Source organism: Montipora foliosa, chromosome 10, assembly GCF_036669935.1.
Source record: "Montipora foliosa isolate CH-2021 chromosome 10, ASM3666993v2, whole genome shotgun sequence".
Lineage (NCBI taxonomy): Eukaryota > Metazoa > Cnidaria > Anthozoa > Scleractinia > Acroporidae > Montipora > Montipora foliosa.
Window position 1 is genome coordinate 7,333,448 of NC_090878.1, and position 17,500 is coordinate 7,350,947.

A 17,500-nucleotide genomic window follows, 5' to 3' on the forward strand; every position below is an offset into this window, starting at 1 on the left:
CAGGAAACCGTCCAGTACTACAAACCCGTTTACTATTACTCTACTCAGAATCTGAAAGGTCTATCGAGCTAGCCCATATCTCCAAGATTAGGACACGCAGACTACGCGAAACGATGTTGCGCCCAGAAGCGAGCTTTTGCCGACTTCCCGAATGAGACGCCGCAATCCGACCGCGAAATTTCGTCCGCATATTGTTAAGAACCTCATGGACCAAGCTGTTGAAGAGAGTTGTAGCACGGAATCAATACTTACGATTCTGTTAAATGCCGAGCATTGAACTACACAACGTCTGCGAAGATATCCCCCCCCCAAGCAACGAGTGAAATGGTTAAACTATACGACACGATGAACTAAACTTATTTGTCTTGGTACATATTGGGGTCTTTTGAGCATGGCGTCAAGGGATGCGCGTAGCAATGTCAGTAGTTTTTGTTGGGATCAAAGCTGCTGGACAACTTTGACGCACAGACACACGTTACCGGAAAGGTGATATTTTTTTTTTTGCCGCGGTTGGCCCCGATGCTATTTTGGAGTTTATAAGGAATAAACAACTTTGACTGAACGGACGCCCCAGAGTCCACATAAACTAACTGACAGATCTTCTGACAGAAGGATAAGAACTCAGCCACGTCACTTCATGCCTTGATGTGAGGCAGCGTATCCTAGAAAATGATCAACCAAATGGGAAGCCAAAACTGCCGACTTGAATTTCCGTGTCCCTAGTAGCAATTGATAATAGATGTTATCTGCGAGTCAAATTTTCTATGAATACGAGGAGCTTAGAGCCTTAACGTTGTTTTTTTCCATAATCCAGTAGGCTAATAGTCAATAGCACTCTTAAGCCTTGGTTTACGACCCAAAAAAATTTTCACTTTTTTTAGATCGAGGGAATGATATTTCAGCCATTTTTGTACAAATTTCTTTCTCAGCAGCGCCTACGCGCCATATATGACAACAATCGCGCGAAGTTAAGGGAGGTTCCTTGATCTGTTCTTAAGTATTAAATAGCCCTTGCTCAAGAAAGCACCCTAAACAACCGATATGGTCGATCGCTTCCTGATTTTTTAAAAGCCTAACTTCTCATGTGAAATAGGCGAACGCCGAATGTAAATCTTATTCCAGTGTTCCTTTACAGCCTTAACGATTTAACAAACACCCCCTGATTCGTCCATGCGTTACGGCAGAACGTGTTCGCAGCAACTGCAAACTGGCATGTATTTGTCTGGTTTTTAACAGTTTTTCATCTCGCTTAACATTTATTTAAACACGGTAAAATAACGGACTGCATAACCGTTTCATTATTACATTGCCTTTGGCTTTAAAGATGTGAATGAAAGCGCAACAAATGCCACTTACATGGCTGAAATATATCTTATATTTGTTTGCTCCGGGCTGCAAGGAGCTGGGAAAATAACCATGCAAGTCTGAAAGACGGACGCATATCGAAAACCCCGTTTAAACCGCGTCTGTTAATAAATAATGTTCATAGCGTTTGTTTTGTTTTATTGTAATCATGATCCGATGAAATTCATGTGCCAACTTGAATACCGAAAACAATCAGGGACACACAACGCCAGAAATATTAGATTCTAAACCACTTAAACCTAAGCCTTTGTAATTAAACACCTATTTTAGATATTAAACGGGTAGATATAGTGCATATTTTTATCCCTTAAAAATTGTTCATCGTGTTACTGTTCGTGATTTCCTAGCTGAAAAATCCAGCGTGATCCCGAAAGATATACATATATCAAAACTTTACCTTTTTCGCGCAAAATATATTTCAGCACCCCAGAAAAAAGGCCCCTGCTCGAAAGTTCTAGGTTGACCTTTTTACGAGTAAAAATCCGTTAAAATGGGCAATTAATACCAGTTTTTTAGATGTTCAAAAACTTCTTGGACACCGGCACAGTTCCAAGCGAAGAAAATTTTAGAACAAATAACCTAAATCCCCGGAAAATTCTAGATCTCAAATCGTCTTCCGAACAGATATTTTCCGAAAATTGGACGTCTTGGGTGCCGCCCCTGAAAACATTTGTCAGGTATCTTACAAGGCTATCCTTGGCCTGCATGCCGATAATGGCGCGCCATTGTGAGCTACGAACAGAACAATATCGAAAACGCTCTATTTGGAATTTGGACCCGCTATTCTATATGCAAAACGCTCAGGCGACATTTTGCTGTTTGTTTTGTATACCAAACGGGTCAATCACATAATTTCCATCCCCACAACTGAACCATTGCGACATTTCGTTAACAATTACACGACTAAATGTCCCATGTTAATATTGACAAGCCCTTTACCGACCGCCCTCTAAAAAAGGGGAAGGACAAACAGGCAGAATTAAACAGCTGCCTAGTTTAACAGGAAATAGCTGTTTCCAAGACTCATGCCCCACAGATCTATCAGTATTTAGGTCTTAAAAACCCCTTTCACTTGTTCTTGCTGGCGCGTACTACTATTTCAAATACTCTAAAAAATTCATCCTCCGGTAGGTTTGTACTCTGTTTGATCCCTCCCCCCCCCCCCCGTAGTCTAGTGGATATCGGAAACTGCAGGATGAAGCCATCGATCTGGGTTTCAATCTCTTTGCCTCAGCCTATTGTGATACTTCTCAGCTTTTTTTGTTTAAAATTCTATCCCTGGAATAGAGGTTATATACACCTTTTCAGGAACCCGTCAGCCCCTGAAGCCGATTGCTTTTAAGGGATGTATTACTCTTCTCTACACTGTTGGGTACATAATTTGAGGAGAAATTGTCAATGGTTATGAATTAATATTAAACATTGATTTAGAACATTATTAAATCCTGTCTAAATACTACTACTAAAAAATAGTTGAATCAATAATAATAATAATAACATAATAATAATAATCTTGCACACCGTAAAAAACGTTCTCTGGTTATAAAAAAGGCATTAAAAATATAAGCTTTTGGCTATCAGTCTATATGGCCTTTAACGAATGAGAAAAAGTTAGCCGCCGGATGGATATAATATATACGAAATGGAGCCGCACCTATTCTTACGTGCGAAATTTTCTTTTAAAAAATTTAGAATACAAAAATAAAAAATGTTTGTGAAAAAAGCTAAGAAATAAAATGTAGATGAAGTCTAATTGCCAGTAAAATAGCAGTTATTGGCTATAGGCAACGACGTTTTGAGTTATTATCCGCGTCAACTGTTTCTAGACTGGAACTGTGCCAAGGATTCTAAGATGACTTTTTAACGTGAACGCACATGGGCTAATTGCCCTTTGTCAAATAGGCCCCGCAAGCATTATCAAAGTCAATGGAGTGCATTAATTTAGCCAATGAATGAGGCTTAGCAACATTTGAACCCTTTGGTGTAGTTTTTCAATTTTCGTTATTATTCCCCCCCCGGTTGATGTTTCCTTTTTACGGGTTTTTGGAAAAACACCTTCCGGAGGTTCCGCTTCTCTATGTAGTTTTAAGAACAGTCTTTACATGGGATTTTATAAACAACATCACATTGGAGATCCTGAAGAGTTGTCGGCTACTTTGTGGGACGGGAATTGTTGTTGAAGAGTTTTGAACGCGTTTGTTGACGACTCAGGATTTCCCTGGTTACGGAGTAATCTTGCTAAGATGTATCGGGTTCAGCAAGAACCACTGATAGGTAACGGGATGGCCCATGCATAACCCTGATACGGTAAATCTGACGTTTCGAGAGCTCCCTCACAACCATTTGAAAAACAGCAGAAATCAGTTCTTCTGGTGGAGGCAGCTGTAGGTCGAGGGGTGGAGACCTTCTTGCTAAAGGATGGCAGAACATAAACAGACGACGCAAGATAGCCAATTAGCTATATTTTTTTATTTTTTTTTTTTTTTTTAATTTTTTTTTTTTTTTTTAAAAATTTAATTTTTTTTGAAATTCTATAATGCCGGCCCTTAAACGATAATTGGTGATTTCACCCACCCCCCCCTTTGAACTTGAAAACAATGTCTTAGTCAAATTGCCTTCCTAGACACACCTCTGGTTTCCAGAAGAAATGGTGTTGTCCGTTATTGATGTGCCCTACCGGAAGCCAACACACACAGATCGATACTTGGATTTCTCTTCTCACCATGATATAAACACAGAATTAGTACGGCCTCGACCCTTCTGTTCCGGGCATCCAACCTCCCGAACAGTCATGAAGGAAAATTCAGCTCATTTCCGGTTGCTGTCCGCGTCTCAAAAACGCGCGTGCTGTTATGTGCGCGTCCATCGTGCTCGGGGCCTGGTTTTAGATCGGCCATCTTGTATTGCTTCGTTTGATCATAAAAGCCCTTGCAACCGATTTAGGTGTTGAGTTTGCTGACCTTACTAACTGTTGGTGGATCCCACCGCTGACAGGCGCACAGTACAAAGAAACCCTACAGTATCGCTAAATTTTGCAGCCATCGTGAGTACCAACGAACTCCGACCTCCTGTTTCTTTATTCATCCACAAATGTGTTTCCCTGACTAGCTACGATTCGGCTGAAGGCAAATTCGATCTGTTATAGGCTTTTGCCCGAAGACAAAAGCCGCCGACAGATTACTATCCAGCTATGATCGCGTGTAGATTAACCGCATCTTGCAAATCATTTATAGAATAAATTTTCTTCTGTTTGCACCTAGATTCACTTCCCGTCAATAACTAATCGAAAAAAAAAAATAATAAACAAACAACAACAACAACAACACACAAAAACAAGTTAGTTAAGGCAAGCTGGCTGATTAAAAGGAGATTATAATGTCTCCAAAATGATGAATTTTGACTTGTTCTCTTTGTTTACTTCCCTTTTAAAGTGTCCAAAATGAGCCCAGCAAAGCTTAGAACGTGAAAATGTATTTGCAATACCTCTCAAGAACCAAAGATGAATGTTGTTTGATTGGAGAGGAACTTAATTGAATCTTAAGCTTTGATCATACACATCTTTTCTGTTTGTTTGAATGTTGCCGTCAAGAATTCTAATCGTATACGAAGAAAAATACTGTTTTCATACTGACGCCTTGATATTAGAAGTATATCAGATTTATCGAATCATAAGTTAGCATTTGCATTTTGCACTTTAATTACGGACAGGACATTGAAAGAAACAAAAATTGCTGTTGTAAATGAAGGAGTTTTTGAAAAAATATAACAAGACTTCTGCCTTTTCCCGCCTTCTAAAAATACGAAACCTAATTCACTTGGTGAGCGACAGCCTCAAAAGTCCTGTTTTTTTCTTTTTGTTGACATCGTCGGCTCAACTTAAGGAGATAAACTTCGACACCTTATCTGGACTACTCAGTCGGAGTTAATGCCTGAAATATTGATCCGGAAAATTCAGAACTGTCCAAGGAAAATACAAGGAGGAAATAACGGTGTTAAAGTGTAAAAGTGTTAGTTACAGTCTGAATATCAGTACCCTGCGTCTTCTTTGGTTGGTAGTTTCTGAAGAAAACGAATTTTTAATCTGTATTCACTTCCGAATTACTTGGAAAACATTTTAGAATTAAGACATCTGTTGCAAGCGAATTTCATTTGATTAACAAATGATATCCTTGACGGTTTACAAACCCAATCAGTGGTGTTGCTTGAAAATTTTTTAAAAGATAAAATAAACAACTCAAGAAATGTTTTCACCTTCTTAAATAGATGAAATAATTTATTTTTTTGCGATGAAGATATACCTTAACTTGTTTTGCAGTTGACGATCAGTTATTGTTTGACCTACATGTATGCGTCTCGTGCTTTGTTGTGTTTTTCCAAGAGAAAACAAAAACGTCTTTAATTTACATCCTCCGGCTAAGAGAACTGCTGTTTTCCTGTTATCTCTAAGCTCTAAACCTTAAAAAATTACAGCTGTAGATTTTCCGTGCACGTTTCGGGAGTGCGGTTATGCCTGTTTCAGGCGATCAATTGTGTACGAGTTTATCGATTCTCTCTTCACTTAACACAAAGAGATAAAAAGTTTGATGCCGATTCTCCAGCCAGAACTCGATAAAACAAATCGATATAACAAAATTCACTGCCTTTTTTTTTTTTAAAGTGATTTTCGAAACTGAACGAGGAAATTGAATTGCAACTGGCAACTGCTTGAATTTGAGATAAGAGCAACAAGAAATTCATTACCTTTTTCTTGCGGAACTTTTCTCGAAAAATGAAAGAAAGTAGGATGGCTTTTGTTCACTGCTTCCGATTATTTGGAGAGATGAAACTGACAACTGTCAAAGATTTGACAGTATCAAGTTTGGTGGAAAGGTCCGTACCATTTTTGTTCTCACTGACTATTCGAACCCACCCAGATCGTTGAATATCGAACGATCGCGGCGATTGACAAGAAAGCATTGTTTTGCAGACAATATTTGAACAAAACAGCCCAATAACTGGTCTATTTAAGTTGTACTTAAGTTCATCAGTCATGACTGAAGAAACGGCGTGTATACTTGTATTCCGGACCGGGCACAATATACCCCGGCGACACAGAGAAAATTATGACTTAATGTAGTTCATCCATTTCATCAAATAGGACTACAGACCTCGCCTTTTGCATTCTAAACATGAGATACATATATTATTTGTCCAATTTATTCCCTTTTCCTTCCGATGTTTTGTTACTAACTGTTGGTGAAATTCTGAGTGCAAGTAAAGTATTCACCGTAACATAACTGCATTATCACTGCCGATCGCTACTGTTTTTTGCCTTGTTTTTGTAAACACTTTAGAACAATTGTCTCAGCATGCAATCAATTCGGTTTTTTTCACAGTTACTTTTCAGGTTTGCGCAAACATCACAGACTTGCTAAAATGCAAATAAAACCATTTCCTTTCAAATTCACAAACACGATATATTTTTTGGCTCCAGTAAAAACTCAATAATCAGTGGTGGAAAAATCCCAAGTGAGGTCAAGAAATAGTAGCATAACTTTTAAACACACAGGTATTCACCTCTTTCAAACTTTATTTATAACTTAAAGTCCACCTCATTACTTTTCGTATTTATTAGGCTTTTTTTCGTCTCATTCGAATAAAACGTTAAGTTTAAAATGTTCTTTATTCGTTTTCACTGATAGTCGCATCTTTGGGTTATAGCAACATAACTGCGGAACACCGTTCGATTTGGCTTATTGTACCTTTTGTGCGTTTTGTCATTTTCCACGGGAATCAAGCTGTGTTGTTCATTCATTGCCCCTTGCGCAAAGCCAACGGTAAGAAAGGCCAAGAAAGACGAAAATGAAAGCGGATTAATATTCACACGCTAAGAAAAATTCCCTTTCTGAATCGGCTACAAAACAAAGCTTTTAATCTCTAGCCGGTGTGGACTACTGGTCTAGAAGTGTTTCTCCTTGACAGTAGACAGAACACGTCATAAAGGCCAAATAAATATCACATTTTATTTACGTTAAGAATTCTATTGTGTCGAACTCAAGTCTCGTGTCTTTTTGTTTCGATTTCAACGATTCGCGAGGGTCAAACTGAAACCTGTGGTTTTTTACTCTCACGTTCATTTTAATTCACATGTGCTAAACAACACTAAACTGTGATTATTCGATGAGTCTAGAAACTTATGACGACTTAATCTAAGATTTTCAAAAGCTAATGTAGAAACTGGCTAATACATGCACTGGAAAAAAAACCGTGAACCTTATCAAACAAAGCAATGCTCTGTGGTTACTTACATTCGACGATCTTCCCCGGAAATAGAAATCTTAAGTTTAGGAAAACGGGATCGATTTTTTAGGAGAAAGCGAAACCAATAACTGAGATTCTTTACCCCTAAGAAAATGGTTCCACGAGACCCAAGAAGAAATGTACGAGTTCTCTATTGTGTGAAACCGTAGTCGGTGTCTCTTTTTCACACCACTGAAAAAACAGACCTTTTTATTGATACAAACACCCATATCGACGGTTCGTAATATATATATATATATATGTTAATAATGTATTTGCCATAACGTTAAAAAAATTGTTCAAAGGTCTTCTTTTCTAAACGAAACTTAAAGAACACTCGGCTAGTTTGTTTCCATTAAGTGAATTTCAGCGCGGGGTTTCGGTTAACAACGCTTTCTTTCGAAAACAATTCATTTTTTTAATGCGTGAATGATAATAGATAGGTATTCTTTCATGTTGTGAGACTATAAATTTTGTCAATTCCAGTTCTTTTTAATCGCTAAGTCAAAACTTACAGAGCCTTGAAATGAATTTTTCTATTGCCTCGGAAAATACGTTGGATACGCGTGCGTTGCAAGCTCCGAATGAGGGAAACTTATGCCTCGTCCGTCTGCATTATGACGGTCAATTTTTACACGATGACATTCTAAAATTTAGTTATTCCAGGGTTGCAACTTTAATTTAGTTTTTTCTCAGTTCAGCCTTAAATTATAATTAATCTCTGTTGTTGCTAACCTTTAAGGTTAACAAAAGGAACATATTTCCATTTTAGTCTGCCAGATTACCCCGTCTTAGAAACTAGAAATTTCAATGGCGGGTAAAATTATTCATCGATTAAATGATTTCAGCACCAAAAGTTAACATGTTATTCTCCGCAGTCCTGTACACAAATTAATTTTGTATAAGTTGTAAATTTTTGACTAACCCAATGTTATATAGGCAAATTTTGGTACACAATAATTACTGACATTTCAAATTCTTTAAAATTCCACCATCCCTTAAACAGGGACCGTTAAAGCTCAAAAATTCTTGCTTGGATAAATCAGACAATATAGTGAGCTTGCCCAAACGGCAAACGTTACAGCCGCGTCCATTGCGACTTATTGCGGCATTTTAGTGCTATAAAGGGTATTTAACCTTAGAAAATATCTAAAAATCTACATTTTTGTGTGAAGATAAGCACAAAATATTAAGGTTTGCATCGTTATAAAAACTTAAACTGTCAATCTAAATACAAGTTTAATATCCTTGTATTATATATTTATATCTCTGTTAATTTTACCATGTAGTTTAGAGGCTTGATTTCTCAGGGCATCGGCCTTTTGAGTAGCTGTACGATAAAAATTAACCCTCTCGTCTTATATCCTGCAGGTGTGTAGCTTGCGTTTCTCAGTATATTTCGCAACTTGAAAAAAAAAAACCTGACCCACGTGCGGTTGTGACATTTTAATGTTCCGAGTTCAAGCTTGGCCGACTGCCGTCGCTGCTGATGCGTTTTGTTGTTGCTGTTTTGAAGCACCCTTGTTCTTCGGACAGTACTTGATTGTATGAGATTCATCGCCGGACGCCTTGCAGAGAGGACAGGTATAGGCCCGTAGAATGGGACATGTTGTGTTGCCTTCAGCATCTTTCAAAACATGACTTGAATATACCTTCTTGCTCTCTCCGTTATTTCTGCAAAACACGCAAACGTTTGCGTTCCGGTTTTTTTTGCTTTCCCGATTCTTACGGTTGCGATTAGCCACCTCACTGCTGTTTTCAACGTTTCGCTTCGAAACTCGTGTTGGCGCTCCGGGTGCAAGCGACGGCGCAGGCACCTTGGACGTTTCTATACAGAGTTCAATATCGGCGTTGCCGCCAGAGCTTGAGCTTGTTAGAGAATGATCTGATCCCATGCTGTCTACCCGGGATCTCTTGGTGTAGGTAAAATCGTACAAGCTGTCAAATCCGGGCTCCGCGCTTTCCAAATCTGCGACATTTTGGACAAGCCGTATTAAGCCAAAGTAGTCCTTAAAGAGGCGAAATTCGCTCTTTTCATCAAAACTAGCCTTCAGGCTCGTTACTCCCCGAGTGCTGATCTTTCCATGGCTGGGAAAAATGTCACCGCTGTAGAACACGCTCAGCATCTCGTCTCCCATTGTCCGTAGCTCGTGGTTCAGTGTGCGATTTATCGCGTGTATATCAGAAACTGTATTAAAGAAATAAGCCTCAGTGATCTTTCCGCGTGACCAAGGAAGCAAAAGCGAAAGGGTGGATTCAGTTTCCTCTTGTTTCGATCGCGATGATTAACTTTGTGAATAAAGCACACCGGGCTTTGAAGCTAACAAAGGCTTGGTAGCTGCTAAAGAGCGCGAGTGTTCAAATTTAATGTGTGTGCATGGAATGGCAATTATACACTGATCAGTCCACCGTACCAGCTGCCGGCCGAGAGCTTTTCAAATGCTGCTTTTGTCGCTTTATCATCACTACTTTGAATGCATTTGAAAAGCGCATTGAAAATGGATTTAAGGAGAGGCAGCGCACATGTGGTCTCATTGTCCTATAGAAAATGATCATTAGTATTAACCAATCGCAATATTTCTTTGGACGCGTTTTGAGTGAATCTCGCAGTGTTTTCAGAAGTCAGCATTTCGGAAAAACAACGGGGTCATTTTACTGAAACTTGATTGGCCAGTGGATTCGCCCTGTCAAACAGCAGCCCGGTTTCATCAGTAATTGTTTCTAAGGGCGAGCTTAAGTGTTATTATGCATTAATTTTGCGAGACAAAACAACGAACGCACGTGGTGAATGACAGGAAAGCACGAATGTTAAAAATAGTTTTAAAAATTATCAGCAGTCTCTTCATTAGTGATTTTAGTTTACGGTAAAGAAGTCATCAAATTCACCTCAAAACGCCATGATATGTTTTGTTTTTGAATGCAGCGTTCTTAATTTCTTTGACAATTTGTCAACTTGTCTACTGAGCGTTTATTAAGTTGCGGTTAAGGCACATTAACGTAACTTGTCGTCGTTACCAAAAAAGGCTTGTAAACGGCAATGAAAAGCACGCAGTTTCTGTAAACATCCAAGCTAATGCGCACTTTGATATTCGTTTCGAATTTCAGACATTAGCTTTGAATTTATTTGCAATCATTGACAGGCTTACCAAACTAAAATTTTGTGAGTTATTATGCCATTGCAACTTTGTGACCGTGATACTCAGTCAACACGCAGAGGTCAATCTTTCCCAAAAATTATGCTGTTTTGCGGTCTTGTTAGTTCTTGGGATGATCAGTTTAGCTAAAAGGACCAGGTAGCGAGGCGTTATCGTTGGTTATATAGCGTGGCCAATATAAGAAATAAACACCATGGTGGCAGGTGTTCCGTATGCTAATGTCCCACTTCCATTCAAAGAGCTACTTTACAAAACATATTTCTTCTTTGCGATTCAACGCGTATTGTTTAGCTTTTTCTCCTTTTGTTTCCCTCCCGAAACGGTCTGTACAAATGAGAAATGGAAGCCCTGAAAGGTCAGCTTAAGAGTGGAAAAGACTAAATTCGGAATAATGAATGTTTCTCCAAAAGCTGCAGACCGGCCCATTTAGGCCCTCCATTAATTTTCATCCTGAAATTTCTCAATGCATGGTATTATTAAATATTAAAACAATGTCCCCCTTATTTTCTTTTCCTTTCAAATATCCACTATTTCCTTACTGTTTAGTATCGGTGGTTTTTTGATACATTATTAACTAGAAACTTTATCACCAGTTCACGCGCAGTCTGTATAGAATTTTAATAGCAACCCTCTTAATTTAAATTAAGTAATGGTTTTCGTTCCAAAATTCAAAGAGCCAGTTGAAAAGAAAAACGGAACATATCAAATCTCTTTGCGAAGATTTTAAGCCTCCCAGAAGTTTACGTTAAAGTTACTTCTTGAAACTGAAATTCAATTACCTTCTTTGCATAGAATTGAATTAAGAATTTCAAAAAAACCAGAACAATATCTACCTTTAAGTATTCAGTTAGAATTTTTTTTTCGGGAAATGGCAATTACTTGGCTTTTAAATCATTTTCTGTGTGTTTCATCTTTTTTTTAACAAGAAAGATAATTTCAGTGTTGCATTTTTTTTTCTTTGCTGTATTTAACAAAGAAAACAGTGAATGATACGGTATTATCGCCGATGTAAAAAGTACTTATGTCTTTCGTTTCCTCTATGAGCTAAGAAGTAGCTCTTTCATGATTAATCGATCGAACTGAATTTCTTATTTAAAAATACTAGACTCTTTTTTTCGTTTTTGTAACTACGGCGAAAAATAGGTGTCACGATAATGCCCGGTTAAGAGTTTTAGCTCAGCAAAACTGCCTGAAAAAGGACATCGGTCAAATCTACAACAGCAGTTCATTTCAATATCGCTACCTATTTGCTTGTTGCACTGAAATAATTAAAACTTCGTGCACATAAAAGTAGAATAAATTGAATGCGGGTACTCACGGGGATCAAGTGACAATGTGCTATGAACGAGAGAGTCTAATATTCCCAATCGCATAACTATCAACCTACTGGCGAACCGTTATTGTTAATAGCAAGTAGGGTGCTAAACACTTAAAGTTTCCGTTTTTGAACGAGACAAAGAAACCAGAAACAGGCGAGGAAATCACGAAGGTGAACAAGAGGAAAATTTGGTGGAGTTATTCAAGTCCTCCTCCCCGCAAATTTCTGCCTTTTTTCTCTGAAGAACACCATCTCAATGTTTTTACTTTTTTCCGCTATCAAAAATACTTTAAGAAAAAAAGAACCGTGGGTGTTTTGTTATGTTATTGCGCATGAGAGAACCAAATTGACTTGAAAACGAACCCCGAGTCTTTCGGTAATGACTGCGAGGCAGCTGGACTGCGGACGAGCTCGGATCAGCGTTTGCGTGCAACGTCTCTTGGTATATATGCTATAATTATTCTCAAAAGCGAACCGATTTTAAGATTGTGTATTGAACATTTGTTTGAAAGGGCATATTTATGTAAATTTCGCTCCTTCAGTGTTGGACTACGAGCAGCCATCTTGCGCGTGAGGAGGAGAGGCACGATATAGAGAGATAAAATAGCCGAGCGAAATCTGGATGCGAGGAGGAGCGAGCGAAATCCAGATTTCGAGCGGCCATTTTTTCTCGTGCCTGTCTTCTCCTCGAAAGAGGGACTGCTCGTAGTTTACTTCAGTGTTGTATCGCGCTGGTGCAACGCGGTTTATGTCGGTCAGTTTCCACGACTGCGCACGACTAGCACTGATTACAACAACGTTGATCCCTTACTGGATCGTGTCGAAAAAAAAAAGTTTGTAAAAATCGAATTTTATAAATCCCAAATCATACGTAACAATAAAAAACGACCTATACTTTAAAAGTACTCTACATAGAAATGCATAATTCAGATAGTCGGATTTCTTGAAATTATGAGAAGTCTTTTCTTGAAAATACATGTAAATCCGTTAACTTCAGCGTGGGATGGAGTCTAAATATTGGCTTCGGATGATATATTCCTTCACCGTCGATTTTTTGATAAGACGTGTCCATTCGCCCTTGTCATACGGCGGCCATATTGTCCCGAGAGACCAAAAAAGCTTTGTTTTACCACGCTAAGCCTCGCAGTGGAAACCATGGGGGTGAGGCTTGGCGTGGTAAAACAAAGCTTTTTTGGTCTCCCGGCCGCCGTGTGACAAGGGCGAATAAGAGGGTTAGATTGAGATTATGCCGAATTATGGAAGTGTAAAATGTAAACTTCTTGATTTACATTACCTAGTGTAGGCGTCACAAAATGACTAACCAAAATAGCGATACATGAAATCCTTTTAAGCGGGACACATATTAGACAAGTATATTGCTGGGTAGTCCAATGCAGTTACATACAATGACATCGAGGGCAATGTTTTACAAGAACTGATAGCACTGAGGGACGATATTTGACTCAATGAAGCAAGGGCAATTTCCTGCACTTAGTCAAGCACATGGGTTTGGAGTGTTCACTTTAACTCTCAACTTGAAAAGCGCCCGCCATATTCATGCGAGTGTGATCAGTGCGTTCAGTCAGGCAATGTCTGAGAGCGTACTTTGAAACTCAAGAGGATACAAGGAAGACGGCGTGGCTTATTTCCCTTTCGCAAACGGTCGTTGCCATTCGAAACGGTCGTTGCCATTTCTCAGAACGGTCGTTGCCATTTGAAACGATCGATGCCATTTTTTTAGCTCTGAATTATACTCATTAGGTCTAAGAACTCAAAAGGTTGCGGTTACTGGGACTTGTGTCTCGCTGGTCATATGAGTTAGGGTTCGGGTTAGGGTCCTGTTTAGGGTGAGGCGTAAGAACCCGAGTTCGAGGTGCAGCCACTGAAGAGGTTGTCAGGGACTACCACGATCCAAGCATTGAATACCAACTAGTAGTCAGAACGGGTCTTGAGCCGCACAGCGACTTGTAAAATCGCCAGCTTGGTGGCATTTTTTCTTTCTAGTTTTGTGCATCCACGGAAGTTGCTTTGTTTTCTTTATTTAGTAAAATCAAAAGCAATGTACACGAAACTGCCCGAAAACAGTCCGAAAATCAAGTAAACCAATCACGGAACTCGAAGAGAATGTGGTGAACCTCTTCAATGAGCAGAAAAATGAGGAAGCCTCGGCTTTTGTTCTTTATTAGCTGAAAATATTCAAGATCTCAGGGTCTCTCCTCCACGGAGGGTAAAGCTGGGAAGAAGGAAAGAAGAAGGACCTTGGGAACACTGAGGATCTTGTGCGAGCTTTTAACCACAAATGAAAAATGTTCTTTCGCCAAGCAACTAAAGAAATAAGCAACTAATTTTACAAAATAATGATTAACAATGTCAGGCCTCGTCAGTTTCCTCAATGACTGGCGTCTTAGAAGAATCCCTGGTGTGCCTCGAAAACGAGATCCTCCTTGTTCTTGTACACATCGCTCTACGAAAAGCTTTTGCTTCAGACGACATCACTGAGTCAAACTCAACTCGATCAGAAACAGCTGATGAAGGCCGAGTTTTTCCTTTCCCGAAAGACCTCCGATCAAGCCCTTCAGGAACCGAATGTCGTCTTGTGTTTGCCTTCCCTTTATTCCACATTTCTTCAAGGTTTCTGATATATACCGTTTCGAAATCCGAACGACTAAACAACATGGGAAATTTGCGTAAAGTGTCCGAGGCTGTCGGCAAGGAGGAAGATCGTCGTAACCCTTTTGTGCTTTGCGCTCTCGTTGTGACTGATTCTTTTTTGGAATTTGTCCTTGTATGAGATCTACCCATTTCAAGGCTTGCTTCAATATTTGCCTTTCCTGAAAATGTGTCCCTTGCGCATGTGCGAAAAGAAGAAGACTTCTGCTCCGACATCAACGTAAAGAGGTTCGGAAGCTGGCTTTGATAACTGAAGGATTTTGACTTTTTTCTCATGCTCATTTCAGCTTCATTTATCGGCATCACCTTTGGTTGCTCTGCTACGGTTTGTGAAGGAAACGTGTCTTTATTATATGATTCATCGTCCTTTTTCTGTTTCACTTTCGATAGTACTAAGGTTCCCTTTTCATTGTTGTATGGCGCGTCTTTTATGGATTTAATGTCAGCGAAAACAACTTTCTTTACTGGCAGGGTCCATTTATGAAAGATTGTTTCATTTCGTCTCGATTTTACGAAGGCTGAGTTCTCCGTCCCTGCGGAAGTTTTCAGTTGCGGATGTAGTTCTCCTTTCGCTGAAAGCTGATAGTTTTTCAGGTTGCATTGAGGTACATTTCCACACTTATTTTTCTCCATAGCGAAACTCGTTGAATATTTCAATGGGCACCGGATCTTCTCGGCTTTTAATTATTGATGACTGCGTCCGTAATCTTTCACAAGAATATTAATGATCCCTGTGATGCCTTTTGTTGAAGTCTTTCGTTTCTCAGTGCATTCTTTTTTTCAACGCTCATAGCTGTGGCCTCCAATTTGTAATCACTATTGTCTTTCATCTTTGTATTCCCGTTCTCTGTCATTCAATTTCAAGTCGTAATACTCTCAGCACTTAGAAGCTTTTAGGTCGCGCAAAAAAAAAAAAACAATAATAATGTGTTTTCTTTTGGCTTGAATTCCATGACCTTAATTTAGCTTTTCGATTATCATTTGGATTATCAGCGTTGCGAATAAACTCATTGTTCATTCATAGGCTTGAGTTAGAGTCATTTGATTCAAGGGTCAATCCAAAATATCAGGCCAGTGTTTCTTCTTGAGTCCTTATCACTACCACATTTTTCTTTCCGTTTTACAAGCTACATAGCATACAGAGTTTCATTGTTTGTTCATCTTGCAAACAAACGTGGTGGTAAATAGGCCCGCAGCGCGTGCATAAACTATGAAAATAAACAAGTCTGTTGGAAGCGTGCTTGAATTTCCACAAATGTGCCCCAAAATCGGCAAGAACTAATGACTAACAAAACAGCTTCTATTTCCAAAACGATGGAATTACCTGGTGATAAACAACCTCGTCTAGGAGAATAAATTTTTGACTTTGCAGAAACAGTGGTCAGCCTCGAGAGTTTGACTATTGTGATCTTTGTTTTGAATTCGCACATTTCTTGTCGAACTTAGTAACACTTGAATCTCCTGAAAAATGAAATGCAGCTCGTAGATACAGTTGTGAAATAAAGCACTGTGTCACGTTACTGCACTGCCACACGTACGTATATGTGAATTGCTCTCCTAACCGCGGCGGCTTTGTCAGATTGACGGCCAAGTTCGGGGCATGCGCAATCTAGCGTGCATAGCTGGTGGTATACACCTTATTCCAAAATGGCCGCCCTTTAAATATTCTTTTGTTTTTATTCAATTTAGCCCTTGACTCCACGTTCTTAAGCTTAAAATTCAAAAGAATATTTTATCTTGAACGAGGTAACAAGGGCCAATTTGTATCCGCATAAATCAGCGGCCATTTTGGAATAAGGTGTATTGTTGGCGCGAGAGGCGCAAAATGAGCGGCGAAGCTTTCACAGCCCTCCTCCCCAATCTCCGCGCTGGCTACTGCTCACACCGTGGGAAAGAAATTTCATCAAAATGTTTAACTGAAGTGGGCGGGGCAGTCACTCAGTAATTCCGGCCCATTCCACAGATCGGTGGTTTTCGTAGTAACATATTGGCCCCTATGAAGCATTTCGACTATCGGTTATACCATCTGTATAAGTGATTCCCATGGAGTGCAGGGGAACACAAAAACCAAGTTCCACTGCTGTCCAACCGGAAGGCAAAAAAGTTTCCAACTTCTTAACGGACTTGGAAGAAATATATTTTTTCCCTTTATCAGTTACGATTGAAACTAATATTAGATAATTCATTCATTTTAAATAACAATGAAATCGTAATAATACGGGTTTGTCAAACAAACCGGGCACGAAATGACTTTGTTAATAGAATGACATATCATCAATGGAATGCCAGATGTGACTGTCAGGGGTAGCCTCTGTTAAAAATAATACGTACACTTTTTTTAACTTTTATTGTAACTTTATGTTGTTAACTTGTTGCATATTTTAATAATAATTTTATGACGTTTGATAGTCTCAATCAACCTCGTTTCCAGGGCTTTTCTCCGCCGAAAGTAATGATTGCGAGTTCGTAATTAGCTTTTTTCAGCTGTGATGAATGTCAAACTTTAAACCTAAAATTGTTCTTAGGATACTCGAAAGGCTCTTCCACGGGTAACAGTGGGTTTCCAGAGGAAGAGACTCGAACCAAAATTGTGGATTTTGAATATGAGAGTCTGAAAACAACTGTTGTTGCTGTCCACAACTGTTGCCATGGAAACGGCACAGCACTGCTAAAAGACCCCTGGAAATGTCTTAAAATTCACTTCGACTACCTG

The 17,500-nt window shown here is 39.2% G+C and overlaps 2 protein-coding genes across 2 annotated transcripts in view; both read right to left on the minus strand.

Moving 5' to 3' along the window:
- Nucleotides 1-7,342: 7,342 nt before the first annotated feature.
- LOC137973756 (uncharacterized) lies at nucleotides 7,343-10,190 on the minus strand. Its single transcript, XM_068820639.1, has one exon. The coding sequence runs from the start codon at nucleotides 9,780-9,782 to the stop codon at nucleotides 9,105-9,107; it is 678 nt and encodes a 225-aa protein (XP_068676740.1). The 5' UTR covers nucleotides 9,783-10,190; the 3' UTR covers nucleotides 7,343-9,104.
- A 1,218-nt stretch (nucleotides 10,191-11,408) lies between these two features.
- The window catches only part of LOC137973647 (uncharacterized), a 9,651-nt gene continuing 3,559 nt past the window's right edge, over nucleotides 11,409-17,500 (minus strand). The window contains exon 2 of the mRNA XM_068820496.1: nucleotides 11,409-15,677. Coding sequence (XP_068676597.1) covers nucleotides 14,488-15,420 — 933 coding nt within the window. The 5' untranslated portion in view covers nucleotides 15,421-15,677 and the 3' untranslated portion in view covers nucleotides 11,409-14,487. The remainder of the gene's footprint in view (nucleotides 15,678-17,500) is intronic.